The 20,495-nt window shown below is 42.7% G+C and overlaps 1 protein-coding gene across 8 annotated transcripts in view; it reads right to left on the bottom strand.

Annotated features, from left to right (window-relative positions):
- NIN (ninein) overlaps positions 1 to 20,495 on the bottom strand; it is a 96,057-nt gene that overhangs the window by 37,495 nt on the left and 38,067 nt on the right. For all 8 annotated transcript variants that reach the window (XM_049612795.1, XM_049612797.1, XM_049612798.1 and 5 more), the window contains 9 exons: positions 12,270 to 12,309; positions 10,823 to 11,013; positions 6,288 to 6,434; positions 5,648 to 5,815; positions 5,020 to 5,156; positions 4,572 to 4,712; positions 4,159 to 4,333; positions 1,355 to 1,465; positions 877 to 966 (listed from right to left, as the gene is read on the bottom strand). In XM_049612795.1, the coding sequence (XP_049468752.1) occupies positions 877 to 966; positions 1,355 to 1,465; positions 4,159 to 4,333; positions 4,572 to 4,712; positions 5,020 to 5,156; positions 5,648 to 5,815; positions 6,288 to 6,434; positions 10,823 to 11,013; positions 12,270 to 12,309 (1,200 nt within the window). The remainder of the gene's footprint in view (positions 1 to 876; positions 967 to 1,354; positions 1,466 to 4,158; positions 4,334 to 4,571; positions 4,713 to 5,019; positions 5,157 to 5,647; positions 5,816 to 6,287; positions 6,435 to 10,822; positions 11,014 to 12,269; positions 12,310 to 20,495) is intronic.

Genomic DNA, 20,495 nt, shown 5'->3' with positions numbered 1-20,495 from the left:
CACACACACACACACACACACACACACACACACACACACACACACACGACAAAAGCAATTTACATCAGATTAGGTCTGCAGTGTTTGATTAAGAAAGGCTCACTTCAGGGGTGTGTGGTGTCAGGTGAGCATCCGACTTTAGCTCAGGTCATGATCTCGCGATTCATGAGTTTGAGCCCCACGTCCGACTCTGTGCTGACAGCTCGGAGCCTGGAGCCTGGAGCCTGCTTTGGATTCTCTGTCTTCCTCCCTCTCTCTGTGCCCCTGTCTCTCAAAAATGAATAAATGTTAAAAAAAATTTAAGAGGGGCGCCTGGGTGGCTCAGTCGGTTAAGCGGCCGACTTCGGCTCAGGTCATGATCTTGCGGTCTGTGAGTTCGAGCCCCACGTCGGGCTCTGTGCAGACAGCTCAAAGCCTGGAGCCTGTTTCAGATTCTGTGTCTTCCTCTGTCTCTCAAAAATAAACAAACACTTAAAAAAAATGCTCATTTTGGAATAAGCACATCAACATGACCATGTATTTCTCTACCTGGAATAAAACTACTATATTCTCCCCTAAGCACTAGCAATTTCTGACCTAGCTAAAACAGACTTAAATGCAGTTTGCATGATTCCCTAATATACTGGGTACTAAATAATAACCGCTAACGTTTGGGCTAAGTGCTTTCTATGTTCCAGGCTCTGTTCTAAGCACTTTACATATATTCACTCATTAATTCTTCACAACCTACTGAGCAGGTACTCTTATTTTTACCATGTTATAGATGAGGAACTGAGGAACCCACAGATTAAGTAACATGCTTATGGTCACTAGTAAATGGTGAAGTGGGATTTGAACCCAGGGCCTCCTGGACTTAATTTCTCTTTAGTCACTTACCCTGCACTGCTGCTCATATTCATTTCTCATCTGTGTCAGCCTCTCCTCTTGCAGAAAGAATTCAGCACTGCTAGGATCAAGGTCACCAAACTAGAAAAGGACAAGGACACAGCTTTCATTTGCCCCAAGTGTCCGTCTTGGACCTTTAACCCAACAAAGGCCTCAGTTTCTGGTGTTCACCCAGAGTATGGTCTCTTGAGTATGAAAGGAATGTGACATTTATGCAGAACATTACCAACTGGATGATGGGAGAACATTCTAGAGTGATGTGTTCAACTAAGGCAGGGGTCATTTCTCAGTATATGCAATGTTTCCCTTGTATCCAATCTCTGAAATTAGATCCCTGTAAAACTGACGGCTTACTTCAGCCATCTAAATACTTCCCTAACAGAAATTTACTTGGTGGCATTGCTTCTGCTCTTTTGAGTAAACTACACTTTGGGCTGCATATCAGGAGATCAAATTCAAACAGATTTACCTTTTCTGCTAACACATTTTCCAAATTTCGCTGAAGTCTATTTGTCAGATTCTCATACTCTGCCAACTTCTCTGCATTTTCCAGAAGCTCATTTTCTAGACGACTGTTTTCCTGAAGCAATTTGGGGAAAGTAAATGGGTACAGATTAAAAATTAGCAAACTGTTGTACCATTTTATATGAAGCATAAATTCATGCTCTAGACTGAAAAAATTTGCTCAGCTCGAAAGTTTCAGTAGAATACAGAAGACAAAAGTAAAGATTAAAAAATTGGTATTTATCTTATAACCCAAAAGTTTGCCCCCTTTCTTTGATCCTACAGAACTATGCTAATACGGTAGCTGCTAGCAGACACATGCAGATATTAAGCACTTGAAACATGTATAGTACAAATAGAGATGTACTCTAAGTATGTAAAATACTCAGTAGATTTTGAAAAGTTAGTGCAAAACTATAAAATGGCTCAATAATAATTTTTGTATATGGATTAGGAGTCTAAATAATGTTTTGGAGATACTGGATTAAATAAAATGATTCCAATTAAATTCGCCTGTTTCTTTTTATGCAGCCATTTGAAAATTTGAAGTTACATATATGGTTTGCACTGTATTTCTCTCCAATAGCATTGGAATGTAGTATTTAATGACATGAAAAAACATTCTCAACACATTGTTACAATTGGTTGCAGGCTACCTATCAGCAAAAGAGAACTCAGGAAAAAACATAAAAAGGTAGAATAACTAGGGGAGCCTGGGTGGCTCAGTTGGTTGATCGCCCGCCACTCTCGACTTCAGCTCAGGTCATGATCTCATGGTTCATGAGTTGGAGCTCCACGTCGAGCTCTTCACTGACAGTGTGGGGCCTGCTTGGGATTCTCTATCTCCCTCTCTCTGTCTGCTTCTTCCCCATTTATGTCCGCTCTCTCTCTTGAAATAAACTTAAAAAAAAAAACTAAAATTAATATCATTTATTAATGATATAGTTTGTTGATATTTACTTTACAATCTTATTTTGGCTTAATGATGTAAAAGATGCACATACAAGTTTTTCATAACTTGTATATTGAAATTATTATAATAACACATGAACAGAAGTCCACAAATGGTGGGTTTTTTTCTGTATATATAAAACTTGTTGGAGAGATTTCCACCCACATTTGTTTAAAAAAATAAAACTACACAGACATGCATTTTGACATATGTTCCATTCCAGTGTGAAAGGCTGATTGGAAGAACATTATTTTCAAAGCGTCTTTTGCCAGAAGAATATAAAGCCAGTGTATTTTTAATACATTCTAGTTCACACTCTCACATAGCAATATGGAATGAAAAAGAGTATGCTTGAAGAATTTTTTCCTAAAAAAAAAAAAAAAACACACACTTTCTCCCAAAATGCCGGTGCTAGAACTCTAAGCTTTCAAAGCATGTCTAAATTTAGATGTCAAAACAGGAGCAATCTCTGTGGTGTATTGGGCCTGTTCTGGTGCTCTGGAAACTAACAAATCAGATTCTGTTACTGACCATAGGGAAAACACAATCTGGACAGTGGGGAGGGAGACAGATGTAGACACAATTATCTGTGATGCACTATCTTCCGTCAAGAAAAAAGGAAGCATAATGGGAATGAAAGAGTCATGTGGTCTGCAGTGTTGGCAAAAGCAGTGAAGGAGCATAAAAACCCACTGAGAAACTGTGAGATCTGATGGCAGGTGCGGTCGGATTAAGGGCATGGCTCAGGGGGTTGCTGGCAGGACCTGAGGGTGGAAAAGTATAAGGACAAGTGCCCTTCCAAGGGCCTTCAGTGCTACCGCGCTGTACTTTTACACAGGGTAACAGCACGTTCTTCACTAAGTTCTTTAGTGTTCTTTAGTAATGTAACTCTAGTGGCCATATGGAGGCTGGATGGATGGAAGAAAAGATGCACATAAGTCAGCTGAAATTCTGAACCTGTTCAGAGCCTGCAGAAATGGAGGAAAGGGATAAATCTGAGAGACGTTTCAGAGCACCAACAGGACTTAGAGACTAATGAGCGGGGATGACTGAGGGTTTTAGCTCCTGTGACACCTCATGGTAATGACACAGATTAAGGAGAAAATTCAGAAAAAGAGGCGATTTGATGGTTAGGGTGGGAGAGTTAGCTCAGTTTTTGATGTGTGGAGTTTCAGGAACAACAGTTAATATACTACACGTACTTATTTCCTTTTACACGCTGCATATGCAGCATCTCATTTAGTCCCCATATTAAATATGCCATGAGGCAGATATTACAATGGTGCCCATTTTGTACATTAGGAAACAGGTCTGGATAACGTGACTGAGGTTTTCCGGTAAGTAGTGGTATCCAGAATGGAAGTAGGCTGCACCGTATCAGAGTCCAGTGAAGAGAAGGATCGTTTCCTCTACTGAGACACGAGAAAAGAGGAGAGGATGTATAAGGCAAAAGACATATTTGGAAGCAAAGAAACAAAGCTGACGACCTGTGTGTGGCAGGAGACCATGCCATCTGCTCAGAATCGGGTGGGGGACAGGGAAGAGAGAAGTCATCAACCAGGTGCCAAAGAGCCCTAATGACTCAGTGCAACTACAAGGGGTGAGAAGAACAAGATCTACTGATTGACACCGCGGGCACACCAGAAGCCTGGACACTCCTGCAATCTAGATCCCAGCAGGGGCTCTGTCACGTCTGGGTCATGACCCAGCAGGACAAATATACGGGAATCCTGGGACTGTGCCTCTTTCCAGAGCTGTGGTTTTCCATGTGGTGTTCCCAGCAGGGACACAGACCAGAGAACTAAGAGGATGACTACCTTTAAAGAGAGGGCAAGGCGGTCCCGGATGTAGTTCTCTTCTGTTTTTGCCTTTTCAATTTCCTGCTCAAGTTCCAAGCGCTGCTTGCCCACCTGTTGCAGGATCTGTTCTCTCTCCTTTCGGAGTTCATTCTTTAAGGCTGCTATTCGCTCCTTGTACTCTTCATCCAGTTTCCTGTGAGGAGGAAAGACCAATAAGCTGCCAGTAAGACCCTCAGAGGTCCTTATGCAGACCCACCAAAAATGGAAACACAGAGTCCTAGAGATGGAAAGATCTACTGGGTCCTGCTTTCCTTAAGGCTCGACCACACCTGCGTCTCTCCAGCCAGGTGTGGCTGAGCAGGCAGGCAGGCTGAGCCCCACCACCCTGGCCAGTGTGGTGGGAAAGAGGGCCCCGGCCCCACAAGTCCCACCTGAGGTTGTACTCATTGCGCCGCTCGATGGCCGCATGGTGATCATCCACCTCTGAAGCCATTAGAGACTTGAGCTTCTCAGCTTTGTCCAGATCTGACCGTAGCTTCTCTTTCTCTCTGACCACTTGATCAACTCGCTCCCTTGAAAGAGAAATAGACCAAGTTAAAGGGAAACCATCTCTAAGCAACAGGTGGACCCAAAAAAGTTCTCCTCTGGCTTGCTTCAGTACAAAAACAAAACCAAGGCAACCAAAACCCTTCCATAATAAACACTTCCACAGCTTCCTTCAGAAGCCTACATGCAAATCTAAGCGTTACTTAATTTTCACAATAGTGAGATGATAGGAGATTAGCTCCATTTGCATACAGAATGTGTCACAGGCCTCTAAAGGACTTGCTGGGCAAGCAGGAAAGGGAATAGGGCACGTGGACCTTCCAAGCAACTCACAGCAAATGCCGGATCTCAGCCTTAAAGCTGGCCAGAGCTGCCTGGTGAATGCCATTCTTGGTGACCAAAAGTTCATTTTCAAGAGCCAGTGTCAATTCTGTCAGGTTGACATTCCCATCAAGGCTGAAATCCAAGGCCTAGAAATCAGAACAAGTTCAAGATAATTACAAGTTCTGTCCTCTAAAGCGAAAGCTGTGAAGGGTATACAAACCCAGAGAAGTGAATGTACAGTCAAGAAGTTGGATGATCACATTTCTTTAGTGACTGCTTGGGAACAACCTTCAACTGAAGTTCTAAGGAAACCATACATGCTTACGTGCACGTTTAACAAAATATTCTCTAGCACTGTAAATAAATACAATAGTATAACTCTGATCTTTACCAGCCAGAGGTCAGTTAAGAGCATTGCACTTGTCAATAGTTTTGGTGTTAAAAACATGAGAAGTAGTTAGCAACAGACTCCTGGTAAAAGGGGGTAAGAAAAGTTACTTCTTATTTCTGAGAGCTTGTGAACAGAAGAATCATTAAGGAGAAATCAAATTAAATCAGATCAAATCAGTTTCAAAAGCTCTGGAATTTTTCAACCCTTCCCCAGTCTGTCATTTCTCTCTCATTTTAGCTGCCGCACCTTCAGGATCTCCTGGCTGTTCTCAATGCCCTCTTCCTGCCAGGAGTCGAGTATTTTCTCCACTGATGCATAGCCCATCCCATCATCCAGGCAGGAGAAGACCCGAAAGCCAATGGTACTTGTCATTGCTGATGGGGTTGTGGTACGTCGTCCACTCTCATCGAAGGACTGGAAGAAGAAAGAGACTTGAGCAAGGTCAGGCCTTTCAACCAGACATTGACCCAAACTGGTCCGTCTTGACCACACTGAGCAGAAGCCGTGTCTTTCTAACACTATTAAAAAAAAAATAAAGTCACGCAGCCCCTTTGATCTTTCTTTCCCAAGGGAGTCAAGAATGCAAAACTTATCAAAAACAGTTGCTCTGGTAGGGAGATCCTTGACATAGATGAGATGTGTCTTAACACCAGGTTTCTTTGGACCCACAGCTAACATTAAGGGGCATAATTAGTGGCTTCCCACTCTGTAATTTATGGTCATTTTTTAAACCCAACTTTTCCTTCCCAATGGTTTAGTCTTTCTTCTTCTTTTGCTTCTCTCTTTCTCCTTATTCTTCTTCAAACAACAGATTAATTCATTAGAAACTATTCAAGTGGGTTTTAACTTCTGCTCACAAAGAAACCACTTCCTATTTCTCTCTCACCTGCATGGAGAGATGCCTTTTCAATTGTCTATATGGAGTAGATGCTGATGGTGTGAGGGATTTTCCATTTTTGAATAAGCCATAGAAAAAATCTTCTACGCTCATTGTACCATCAGGATCAAGATTATGGAAGACTTCCTCAAGCATCTGGAAAAGAGTAACCATTTACTTTAAATATTTCCCTCAAAATAACACAAGGCCCAAAGTACATTCGTGGCCAATAGAAACTGGCACCACTGTTGACCCCAAGGCTCCAGAAATATAGCATGTCCCTTTATTCTCATTTCACTGAATTTATTTTCCTTTTCAGTAATATGTCTTTCCTCCTCCACAAGCTAAGTATAAACATCCATTTTCATAATCCTAGGCAATTTAGCAATTAACTGTTTTCTTTTTTACTCACACTTGTAAAATGGGTAATCTTTTTTTTTTTAATTAAAAAAATTTTTTTAAACATTTACTTATTTTTGAGAGACACAGAGAGATAGAGGGTAAGCGGGGGAGGGTGCAGAGAGAGAGAGGGAGTCACAGAATCTGAAACAGGTTCCAGGCTCTGAGCTGTGAGCACAGAGCCTGATGCGGGGCTCAAACCCACGAACCGTGAGATCATGACCTGAGCTGAAGTGGGATGCTTAACGGACTGAGCCACCCAGGTGCCCCAAATGGGTAATATTTAATGTTGCTACATATTATTCTTATGGATTAAAAAATATAAAGATATAGCTTTCCAGTACTGTAACAATAGAAATAAGTTTGGACAGTCATTAAACTATTATATTGTGGTGACTCAACACGATATTTTGTTTATATTGAATTTTTGCAATTGGTATGTTGGCACAGCAGAATTTGGTATGGGACAGACTGCAATGATCTAAGAGTTTGGGTCTGAAACTCATGACTCGGGATTTAGAGCACTACTTGGAACAGGACTGCACGTATTGGGGTTTGTTTTAATGCTTTAGCACAGGAGAAATGAAGGTCGGAAAGGAAAGATTTTGTGTGTGTCCAACAGAAGGGCCCCAAGAGATGTAAAGAGAAGGAATTTTGCCTGGCTGTTTTGTGCCCTTTAACGGTAATCCAGTAGTCCTCATTATGTAATTGGGGAAGGAGAGACTGGACTATAGTCCCTTCGGAGCCTTGCCTACAAGATGGCTTGTTCCCTAGCGCAGTAGAGGAATAGAAAGGATGGATAAAGCAGCAAGAGTCACTGACACCACAAAATAGGGAGGAAAGGCAATGAGCTCTTTTTTCCTGGCAGCTGGATTCCTCTTTCCTTTGGGGGCTCAAGTTTTTCTATACAGACGCCCCTCCATTGTACAGAACAGAAATCGCCTGAGGATCTTGTTAAAATGCAGACTCTGACACAGTTAAATCTGGGGGTGGGGTCTGAGATTCTGAATCTCTAACAAGTTCTCAGGTGATGCCCACAGAGTAAGCAACACATTTAATCTGAAGGCATTAGAGTCTGCAACTGGGTCCATTCTAACAAAGGCCTCTTTGTAACACATCTTCAAAGTTTCAATATCCATTTTGTAAGTCTGGACTACTGCTAGGATTCATCATCTCATAATTGTTGATTTTATTCTTCATGGAAGTGCCTGAGGCATTTCTTTTATCTCAAATGCTTCTTTCCAATTCACATCCAATAGGAAACATCTGTCTCTATTCTTTTTTTAATACCACTTCCTCTGGTGAGGACTCTGAAACAAGAAACCATTCTAAAGAGTGGAAATCTTTGGAAGAGGAACAGTTTCTAATAGAGAATTATACAGTAAAACCAATGGAAAGGTATCTGGGTGAGATTTTGAGGTCACTAAGATCCCTCAGCAGTTCTGTCTTGTTCTTACCAAACCAAAGAACACTTTCTTAGAGGACTAGGCTCTCGGGATCATCAAACCATAAGTCACAGTAAAATCCAGGTGTGCTGACTGAAGTGAACAATCGTATTTTGGCTCTAACCTTAGCTCCACACTGCTTGGCCTTGTGACCCTGGCCAAACTGATGCACAGCTTCCAGACTGCCTAAAAACCCATCACCTCATTCATTCAAAGTGGAGGAGCAGGTGAGTCCCACCAGTTATTGTACATGGGGGGAGTAGGCGAGTGGTGAATAGAAGGTTTTGGATTCAGAAAAAGGCAGGGTTGGGCTAAATAGAACACAAGTCAAGTGGGCAAGTGGGGCACCTCCACAGTCTGTGCAGGAGCCAGATCCAGAACCCTGAGGACATTCTTACCCCTCATGACACACCAGCCAGGCAGGTCTCTGGATGGTTGATTTCCCAAGGTATACATTGGGACATAATGCACTAGAATAGGGTAACAAACCCAAATACCTAGAGAGGCCAGGAAGGTGATATTAATGAGTAAGGCAGGATGGTTTTGAGACACTACAAAGGAGTGCCGTTTAAAGCAGGGAACTGAACACACGAGTGCGTGTCCTGTCCAGAGGAGCTAGCCAGCCACTTCTCCCGGCTAGCAAAATGGGAGTCAAATCTTTGGGTTTTTAGAAAAATCTGATTTAAAAAAAGTGTAGCAAGAGTTCAATTTTTAAACATTGGGCATACCAAAAGAACAAACAACAAAAGAAACTCAAAACTTTGGGCCATATTTGGCATGTGCCCTCCCTGCCGTACAGCGGTCCTTGCTTCTGGAAAGCATAGTACGTGAGACAGTGAGTCTAGTTCCCCTTCCTGGTAACGGCAACAAGCAGCAGCGACATCACTTTCTTTATCTAGAAAACGAGGAGATGACTAAATCTAAAATTGCTTTCAGTCATAAAATCCTATGATCCCAAGTTGCTTGTGGATGAGATCATCTTGAACTTTCAGCTCCTCTGTGGTCGAGAGCTAATAGTACAAAGTACTATAGTATTTCATGACTTTTTTTTTTTTTTTTTTTGGTGGGGGGAAACATTAAGTAAAAGCTATACTCAATGAGCAATCTTTTACTCATCCTTGGATGAGAGGAAAATAACTAAATAAGCTACTTCTTTCCCTGGGTTTTAGAAATTCCACCACAGAAGAAAATGCAATTCCCCGCAAATGGCTACAGTTTATTCCAAGAATTGTTCTTAGATAAATAATCCAAGTTTGTGCAGTATTGTGCAGTATTTCTTGGCAAAACATCCCAAAGTTCTGCATACTGCACTGGGTTTATAATTTAGGAGGATGAATTTAATGTTACGACTCAACAACACTGGAAAATAAATGACCACTGAGCCATTAAAAAGGTAGTCAATGGGGCGCCTGGGTGGCTCAGTCGGTTGAGTGTCCGACTTCAGCTCAGGTCACGATCTCACGGTCTGTGAGTTCGAGCCCCGCGTCGGGCTCTGGGCTGATGGCCCAGAGCATGGAGCCTGCTTCCGATTCTGTGTCTCCCTCTCTCTCTGCTCCTCCCCCGTTCATGCTCTGTCTCTCTCTGTCTCAAAAATAAATAAACGTTAAAAAAGAAAATTTTTTTTAAAAAAAGAAAAAGGTAGTCAATGGGTATATAACAGTCACATATACTACAGAGGAGGAGGAAAAAAAATCTCTTCTGCAAATGAGGCTACTTGGTAGCTTTTGATGATAAATCTGTTTTTGGTTTAGGAAAATAATATCATTTATCCCCTGAACAAGCAGGCAGTATGGTTTCAAATAGCATTCTAATCAAAGATTCCCCAAACTACAACTGTAGCCCTAACCTCTGAGCCCCTCCAGTCCTTATTTTCAGCTCTCTGAAAAACATATCTTAGAATTATTTATGTTCTTATATTTCATGGCTTTTCAAGCACCCAGTCCTGCCAGTTCCCATCTTAATTTTTCAGAAAACAAAGCTCAGAATTTTACCAAGCAAGAGTCTTTTGGCGGGGGTGGGGGGTGGGAGGGGGTGGGGTCCTTCAAGATTCTTCTGTATCTTCAAAACCACCAGCCCACCATTTTCCATTTCCTCATGACCAGAATATTGTGATAGCTCCTGGCTGGCTGGTCTCCTAGCCAAAGGCTGTCCGCACACCAATATACCCCATAAAAGCAGCTCAGAGCATCCTCAGGATCTAAGTTTTTCTTGTATGTTACTCAATCTGCTGAAGAATGCAGGGTTGATACTGAGATCTTCTCTCCAAAAACCTAAACTCATCAGTCTGGCCTTTGAAATATTCTCCCAATTCAAATCTTCTGAACTCCCTGCATAATCCTTCCTCCAGGTCCTTCTCACATTGTGTTTTGTGAATGCCACTTCTACAGATATATCTGACATGGTGGCCGCACCAAGCTGGTTAGTGTCTAGTAATAATGTGGGGTAACATGCTTAGCACAGGGAGGGTCACGTACTATGGGTTCAGTGAGGGTCAGCTATTGTCAGGTTTGGGTTTTTTTCCCACAACCTAACACAAGCTTCTTACGAAAGAATCTTTAAGGCTTATCTCCTATGAAAAGAAGAGAATGGAATCTCTGTAACATGCTGCAGGAAGGCAAGATATGGCTGTTCCTAGCCTGTGACCAGTTCAGATTTCATCATGATTATTATTCCTGAATAAAAATATGATGCAAGGCTTACCTCTCCATCGATATTCTGCAGGCCATACTGCTCACAGATGGAGACCAGCTTCTTTCGGTTCAGGTGACCATCACGGGTGATCCCCAGATCTTCACAAACCTCCTGCAGTTTCTCTTCTATCCAGTCTTGGGGAGCAGAAGACCCACTTTGTGAGGCATTCAAGTCATCTGGGTTCCAAAATCTTAACTGGCCTGAAATAAAAACATATATTGTGCTGTTCCCAAAGGAATTGCAAAGAGAGAGAGCCTGTTCTCAAAGAAAACTGTGCTTTTTGAAAGTAAATATTACAGAAAGAGACTATAAATGCTGATTCCATCTTGATTTGAATCTGTAGTCCAAATGAAATGGAACCACTGGTTCTTAGGCTGCAACAAGAGCAAACAGCCACATTTTTCTATACCACATGAGAAATATCTCCTGTGCAAGCATACCAAGGTTCTAGTCTGTTTTATTCCAACTGAAAACATGCACAGGCTTAAGGCTTGGATGTAACTGGAAGAGAAGGCTAGTTGAGAACCATTCCAAAGAGATTTGTCAGCCCTGCCTCAACTATAGCTACCAGACTTTATCTAATCACCACTTTCTTTCTGGTCTAAGCACTAGAACTGCTTTTACTAAGAAGGAAATGATTTCATAATAAATATCATAAAATAATAAAAGTCTCAGGATTAGCCTGTTTACACATTTAAATATTCTGACCTACAAACAAACCAACTTGAAAGAATAAATGGTTGTAAATTACAAGTTGCTAGTTACCTATACATTAAGGATAAATTTTATTTGAAAACGTAAGGATCAAACTCATTTAAAAATCAAAATTTACTTATCCTCTATTATAAATTCTAATTAAACTTTCCACTTACATACGAGAGTTTTAGAGTCATTACTTAATCATGAGATAATTACTAGGACAGTTTTGTGTGCCTGGAAGAACCTTAGAGCGTTGAGAAGAGCATTTAGTGCTACCGTTACTATTTATTGAACAAATTAAGTTCATTACTGCTGTGTCTTTCCAGGTTAGAGACATAGAGAACACACAGTAATTACACTTAAGTAGAGTACAGCCAGGGTAGGCTGTGAGGTGGGCTCAAATTCTGTCAGCTGAACCACAGTGCCATCTGCTGGCCCCAGCAGTTCAACACTAAATAGGTTAATTTGAAAGTTTGCCTAAGAGAGTAATTAACCCATAAGTGAAATTCTACATCTTAGTTGCCATACCTTGTGTGAGGTTAAAATGCTGGGATTTTAAAACTATGAACTTTCCATTGGGAATGGATTTTTTTGTTGTTGCTGTTGTTCTTAACGTTACTTCTTAGCGGGCCTCCAGCATGCAAGGCTGTTTGTTGGGAAGAAGGCTAAGAGATGCAGGAAATGGGGACGTGGAAAGTGCCCTGGGAATGGCAGCCCTTCCTTTCCAGGCAGGCTCCAACACACACACAGTTCCTACCTTCCGCTTCATACTCTTCACTGCGCTGTGTCTTCCAGTGCTAGAGAAGGCAAGAAGAAAAGATTAGTGTGCTTTAGTAAATATTCAGTTTTTCCAGGGAAAACTCTGCGATCATCACCCGAGTAAGTCACATGATTCAGAACCTTTCGGTGGGCCATCCTTAGTCAACCAGCAAATCGAGAAGAGACACCTAAGAAACACCACTTAGCCACCCGCACTATCTCACTAGGGATTTGCCTTTCACATTTGCAAATTCACTTATTCAACAGCTAAACCTGTGACAGCCGATAAAACCAAGCCAAAGCAAATATTCAGAATCCATCAACCAACAAAAATTCATACCATGCATTTATGAATCTGTTCTTCAATGTTTATTGGGTGCTAAGTGTTATGATACAACTTCAGGATACAACTATGAACAGAACAGACACATTTCTTGCCTCAAGAAGTTTAAATGCTAATGAAAACATGCAGACAAGAAAACAAAGTATAATATTGTAGTATATTAAGTGTGATGGAGGGGCGCCTGGGTGGCTCAGTCGGTTCAGCATCCGACTTCAGCTCAGGTCACGATCTCATGTCTCCTGGGTTCAAGTCCTGTGTCAGGCTCTGTGCTGACAGCTTGGAGCCTGAAGCCTGCTTCGGATTCTGTGTCTCTTTTCTCTCTCTGCCCTTCCCCCACTTGGCATTCTGTCTGTCTCTCTCTCAAAAAATAAATAAGCATTTAAAAATTAATAAAAAAAATTAAAAAGCCTATAAAAAGTGTTATGATGTAGAAGTTCAAATACTATGAGGGTATCTAAATAGGATCCTTCAGACTTAGGAGATCTGGGTAGACTTCCTGAAAGAAGCAACATCTAAACTGAGACCTGAAGGGTGAGCAGGAGACAGCCATGTGAAAAGAAAGGAGCAGCTGCTATTTGCTGAAGCACAGAGGTAAGAATGAGCCTAGCATGTCTGTGACACAGTGAGGGAGGAGACAGAGATGCAACCCCAAACAGGTGGGCTAGAAAGCTCAAGTTAAAGAAAATACATGTTACCAGTAAATTGCATTAGAAGCAGTGAAATTTACCTGAACTGGACCATTTTGCCCCTATTGTGCTATGTTACTACTGGTCTTTTTCAAGTCACATCATACATTTTATAGTGTGTGTACTGCATGAAAGCACCCAGCCAGGACACAATCAGAACCAAACTCTGGACATTTGTCCACCAGCCAAGTGCAGCACAGGTCTGCTTCTGGTCAGTGGCAACAAGTAGGTCGCGGTGGCCCTTGGCCAGCCCGCGAGGTGCCTAATCACTCCTGTTGGGAGGTTTTACAACCATGGCAGGAAACCCTGTTGAGAAAAGGTGTATCCCCCTTTCAAAACCTGGCTGCTGTCTCAGCAGAGATCCAACTTGATGAATGAAACTGCTTTCGATAACAAATACCCAGCCCTTTCTCTGTGATGGTTGAACTGTACAAGATGATCTGATTTCCTGGAATCCTCAATAAACTCAACAGGAAAATAAGCCTGATTAACTCCAGTCTCCAAGAGCTGGCATCCCTACGGCAAAGAGTGTACCACCCTAAATTCTTAGATTGAACGTTGACTTTCAGTATCCCATTCAAGTTGATATGAGTGGAGGTCCTCTTTCAGGCAACCCAAGCATGTCTTTTTCCACCCCATACTCACTCATGCTGGTCCTCTCCAATTAATTAAAGGACCATTGTTGTATACCAGAATTTCACAGTTCCATATTTTACTTGGAAAGACAATGAATAGAGCATCAGAGAGTTTCCGCAGTTTTGTCACACTAAACTAAAACTCCAGACTGACAATGCTGAGGTTGATCGTTCGTGCCATGCAGAAGACCTCAAAAAGCCATAACTCACAATGTACAAGTTCACTACAACTCATTCAGATTACAACTGAAAGTCACTAATATACATGGTAGTTATGGAAACAGAATTAGGGGACAGTGTGATTTTTGCTTGTTCGTTTGTGATTACAATTTTAGCAGCCCACAGTTCCTCCTAAAGATGTATTTCAAACCTAGTGGATATATGAGGCATGGTGGGGGTAAGGAAGGAGCGGTGGGGTAAACAGCCCTCTGTAAATTTTCTTACATTATTATTTCTGGGTGGAGCTCTACTGTTTTCATATAAAATGATTTAAATCAATAAAGCTCCACTAATAAAAGCGTCCTGTCTGTCCCAGCATATTTATTTTCTTATCCACAGAGCAAAGACTTAAATTCTTATACTAATACTACTTTTGCATCTCCAAATTGTGAAAATTCATTCATTATTCAGCATATAATTTGGAAGCACCCTAAAATGGAATCCCTTAAATCTGCTTAAAACAAATAAAATAGGTTTCTATGATCTAAGAACCACTGGTCAAAATAAAACTAAATCACAAGGAGGAAAGGATTTTTAATAGCACAGATGGACAGAACAAAAACAGGAAGAGTATCAATGGGCCCCACCAATAAAGGAAGCCCCGACTGGGACACACAGATGGAAAAATGCAAAAATTCACTAGAGAATTTGAATGGCAGATTTGAACTGGCAGGAAGAAAGAATCAGCAAATTTGAAGACTAGTCAGTTCACATTATCCAGTCTGAGGATCTAAAAGAGAAACACACCTTCAAAACCCCCTTGGTAACAATTCCTAAAGTCATGAGGTATGTATAGTTACTTAAAAGATTATTGCTTACATTTTCTCACTTCTCCATTCATTTTATTTATTTATTTATTTTTAATGTTTGTTTATTTCTGAGAGAGAGAGAGACAGAGCACGAGCAGGGGAGGGGCAGAGAGAGAGGAAGACAGAATGTGAAGCAGGCTCCAAGCTCTGAGCTGTCAGCACAGAGCCCAACATGGGGTTCAAACTCACAGACCGTGAGATCATGACCTGAGCTGAAGTCAGACACTCAACCAACTGAGCCACCCAGGCACCCCTCCATTCATTTAAAAATAGTGAGCAATTAGTTCAGAGAAGCAAGAGGATTTAACATACTGTTTCAAATATTTCGTGAGTCTATGGGACTGGATGATTATATCAGATTCACTTCTTATTTATTTTGAGAGAGCGAGTGAGAGAGCGAGGGACAGGGAGAGAGGGAAAGAGAAAATACCAAGCAGGTTTCACATTCAGCACAGAGCCCAATGCAGGGCTCCATCTCAAGACCATGAGATCATGACCTGAGCAGAAATCAAGTCAGATACTTAACTGAGTGAGTCACTCAGGTGCCCCCATACCTGATTCAGTTCTCAGGACAGTACTTCCCCAACTGTTCTCCTTCCCTGGTTCTTTCCCCAAACTAATAAGAGTAAGGGGGTTACATCACAGACAAAGAAGCCATACTGCCCCTTAACTACTGAATTTGGCCTGGACAAATTTATTAATTGCTTTTTGCCTCAGTTTCTCCATCTATAAAATGGGAATAAAGTAGTACATATTTCACAGAGTTGGGTAAAATGCTTAAAATTGTGCTTGGCAAACAATAAGCACTGTAAAATCTTATTTTTATTGGACATGTGTTTATGTAGTACATGTTAAATTTATTTTTGAAGATTTTATTTTCATTACCATGTTTAAACTTAAGGCATTAATTTAGGTGGCCTGGGGGGAATTATCAGTTATTCATATAAATTTGTAAGAAAATGCCAAGTCCAGTAGATAGATAGATATGCAAAGAATACAAAGAGACAATTCACATAAAAAGCAACACAAATAAATATGGGGAAAGACTCATTTCAACAGCAAAGAAGTATAAATTAAAACCAGGGAATCCCTTTGTTCCCATTAAATTAGCAGTACTTAAGTCCTATTACCATCAAGGTTATGAATTAAAATAGGCCTGTTTATATGTTCCTGGTAGTAGTGGGAATGGATATTACCCTTTTGGTAAAGAAAATTGCTTCATGTTCCAAAAGCCATGAAAATGTTCGTATTCTTTGACCCAATAATTTCATATGATTTCCACTGACAATAAAATCAAAGGAAAAAAGTTTATGCACGGATAGGTACATTTAGAACTTTTTACAAAAAGTCCTGAAAGTGTAATTCTAGGGGTGTCTGGGTGGCTCAGTCAGTTAAGCATCTGACTTTGGCTCAGGTTATGATCTCACGGTTCGTGGGTTCAAGCTCCACATCAGGCTCTGTGCTGACAGTTCAGAGCCTGGAGCCTGCTTCCGATTCTGTGTCTCCCTCTCTTTCTGTCCCTCCCCTGCTTGTGCTCTGCCTCTCTCTCTCACAAGAATAAATAAAACCATTAAAAAAATTTTAAGTACAATTCTAAAACCATGTAAGACATGGAAAAACACGTGAAATGTTAAATGAAAGACCATGACAAAAATGCCATCTACGCTATGACTACCACGGGCAAAAATATTTATACAATTAGACAAAGAATGGAAGGAAATAGAGATAAGAAAAATAGACACATTTAGTTGAGAGACTATGGGAAACAGTTATATTTCCTTTGCTATTATAAATGTTTGTGCAATATAAACAGGTGCAACTTCACTATTTCTTTTTAACCAACCCTGCCCTCTAATTCTCACTAAATGAATTTCCTGTGACCTGGGGGTGGGGAGAAAGGGAAAGTTCTTTCACAGAACCCACCTGCTCTGTGACCTGAGACAGAAGAGGCCTGGAGTGGTGGGAGTGGGGGGGTGGCGGGTGCTGTTCAGGAGGGTGAAAGCTGCTGATGCCAGTGCCTCTTGAGCTTCTCAGAGTGTGGACAGATCAGGGACACCAGTCTGAGACCCGAATTGGGGACTGAGACCATGACCATCCTTCAGGCAGCTTAATCCAATGTCACCAGGTACAGCACAGCCTTCTAAAACCCCAGGCAGCACTGGCAGCTTAAATGATTTCACACAAACTCTGTGGGCAAGTGCTGGCAGGTAAGGGACAACTTGTTAAAAAATCTCTAGGGGAGGTGTGCCTGGGTGGCTCAGTCAGTTGGGCGTCCAACATCGGCTCAGGTCATAATCTCACAGCTTGCGAGTTCGAGCCCTGTATCAGGCTCTGTGCTGACAGCTCAGAGCCTGGAGCCTGCTTCGGATTCTGTGTCTCCCTCTCTCTCTGCTCCTCCCCTGCTCACTCTCTGTGTCTCTCTCTCTCTTAAAAATAAATAAACATTAAAAACAAAAAACATTTGTTTTTTTTTTTTAACTCTCTAGGGGTAACAATTTCCCAAGGCATTTCTCCCATGGCCCTGTATAAGAAACAGAGATCCAGGTAGCAACAGCCCTGCCTAGAACCAAATGTATATTAAATGGCTACATTTCCATTCCAAGACCACTTCAGTTGGAGATGGAGTTAGCCACCCAGAAACATGTGCTGTGCTTCTCCCCAGTCCCCGCCAAGGGTCTGTTCCTTTAACAAGGGGGAGGTAAGCACAAGGAAGCCGAATGTTTGTTGTTAAATTGCAATTTCGTGGGGCGCCTGGGTGGCTCATTTGGTTAGGCGGCCGACTTCGGCTCAGGTCATGATCTCGCGGTCCGTGAGTTCGAGCCCCGCGTCGGGCTCTGTGCTGACAGCTCAGCGCCTGGAGCCTGTTTCGGATTCTGTGTCTCCCTCTCTCTGACCCTCCCCCGTTCATGCTCTGTCTTTCTCTGTCCCAAAAATAAATAAATGTTAAAAAAAATCATTAAAAAAAATTGCAATTTCGAGGGGGGGGGGGAGATTCAGTTCATTCATAGCTCATGTTCATTCTCACGCCTGGAGCCAGTAGTTCCAATTAAAAAGCAGGGGGAGCAGGAGGGGATGGCAGGTTAGAAGGTTGGAGGGATTAGGTCATTTGCCTACTGGAACACCATCAATAAAGGGAGGCATCATTCTGGAACAAGGTCTTTTAATTGCTGCCAGTTTACCCAGCACAGTGAAAGCCCAGCAGGTGGTCTTTAGACACAGATCAGCCATGAGCACTGGAAGGGAGATAATCTTAAAATCTTTGAAAAAGTGGGCAAAGAAGGGAGGGACAATTGCTGGCATGTGTTCTCAATACTAATTCATGAAAAAGGACTTTGAATTTCTTCCCCTGAAATCTTAGGTCATCTATCACTGGCGCAATGGATGTTAATAAGCGTTTTACGGTCATTCTGTTTGATTCTGGAGGCAAAACGGTAGAGGGCATGAGCACAAGGGTTGAACAGAGAGACTGGGTTCGATCTGGCTCTGTCGCTCAGTGTGACCCCTCGGTTCCTTACTTCATGCCCAAAGTGGGGATGAGCTGCCCAGTGCAGACGTGAAAGCGTATGCCTGGCACTTAGGAAGTGGTAGCTGTCATTATGATTTCAGCCAGAACAAATATGTGGTTAAGGATTTGGGCTCCAGGGGTGCCTGGGTTGAGTGTCTGACTTCGGCTCAGGTCATGAGCCGGTTCTCTGGGTTCGAGCCCCGCATTGGGCTCTGTGGTGACAGCTCAGAGCCTGGAGCCTGCTTCAGATTCTGTGTCTCCCTCTCTCTGCCCCTCCCCTGCCCGCTCTCTCTCTTCCTCAAAAATAAACATTAAAAAAAAAAAAAAAGATTTGGGCTCCAGAGCTGGACCCCCAGGGTTCAGTTTCACCTCCACCACCTACCTGCTGTCCAACCTTGGGCACATTACTTAATAGCCAGTGTGCCTCAGTTATCTCTTGGGTAAGTGAATAACAGTACCTGCCTACAAAGGTGTGCTAATATTTGGAATGCATTTCAAATGGTGCCTGCTATAACTCGAGAGCTAAGTATCTGTGAAGTAAATAGATATTACCATTACTATTCCTACTATTTGGGTGTCCAAAACTAGGACAAGGGCAGAGAAAAGAAACAACAGATAGACCAGTGTCAGCTTGAAGAACAAACCCAGAAGAGGCTCTGTAGAAACTACAACTTTGAACACGTAATTGTGACGAAGCAATCAACTTTTGATTCAGCTTAGGAGCAGGGCCTCCCTAGTCGCCCTCCCCCTGGTCGAGAGTGTCCCCTGGTTGGTCACAGCTGGCAGGGGCTGCCTGTGCTTCCATATGACCATGCCAAGTGTGCTGGCCAACGACCCCATTGAGAGCAGCCGGAGGGGAGAGGGTCAGAGGTTGCCTGGCCCCAAAATGGCTGCCACAGAAGGCAGCCCCCCAGCCCCCTCAGGTGGACAAAGGAAGCCCGCTCTGTAGGCTGTGCATCTCAACGTCACTCTGGCCATTGTGGTCAACTCTCTGGTTGTCCGGTAGCCGGACGAGGGTGCCCCACATGCGTGGGCTACACCAGTGATGCCGCTTTCAGGACTGCTTTCTCTGGAGGGCCACCTGCTTTGCTGGACCGCAGAGCAGATGGCCCGAGCCTCTTGGATCCTGGGCTCCCAGCCCCAAGGCCGGGCCGGCATCTGCAGCCTGCAGGCCTGGTGAGGCCCCTGCCCACAATAGCCCCGTCCCAGCCCCCACCAGCCATCTGCTCCAGCGCAGACCTTGTGCCCTGCAGAATGTATGGCTAATTAAAACGATTATGGGGGCACATACGGGGCTATTCTTTCCCAGCAGAGGTTGCTGAACCAATCTCAGCAGCCTTAAGCAGATGTTTTTTTTTTCTTTTCCTTTTTTTTTTTTTTTTTTGAAAGGGGAAAGCCTTGCAAGCCCATAAAGAAGAGGAAGGAAATTTGCTGGAATAACAAAGCTCCCCAAACAAATAGAGCTATAGTGTCCATTTCACAAGAGTGGCACAATTAGCTAAGCACAGGAAGTCTCTGGAAAAACACAAACAGAACTCAGTTTAGAAGGGTGTTTATGACCAAAACGTGAGGACTTTGAAAAACACACCATCTATGGCATATTTAACTAACAGTTCTAAATATGTATAAAGCCCTTGCTTGCTCTGGGCTGGGTACTAGAAGCCAAGCAAGCCCAGGAGGGCCCCTGTTTCTGTAGGGACTTGGGTTCGTTTCTGTCATCCTGCCTTTCCAGGCAAAATGGGCAATGGAGACCGCCTGCCAGCCCAACTCTCAGTCTCTCTGCTCTGAACCCATGGACCTTCCTTTATCTTTAAAAGCAACTAAAAGCTGGGGTGCCTGGGTGGCTCAGTCGGTTGAGTGTCTGACTTCAGCTCAGGTCATGATAGCACAGCTCGTGAGTTTGAGCCCCACATCAGGCTTTGTGCAGACAGCCCAGAGCCTGCTTCAGATTCTGTGTCTCCCTCTGTGTCCCTCCCCTGCTCATGCTGTTCCTCTCTCTCAAAAATAAACATTAAAAAAATTTTTAA

Source organism: Panthera uncia, assembly GCF_023721935.1.
Source record: "Panthera uncia isolate 11264 chromosome B3 unlocalized genomic scaffold, Puncia_PCG_1.0 HiC_scaffold_1, whole genome shotgun sequence".
NCBI classification, from domain to species: Eukaryota; Metazoa; Chordata; class Mammalia; order Carnivora; family Felidae; genus Panthera; species Panthera uncia.
This window is presented reverse-complemented; position numbering and strand designations above follow the sequence as displayed.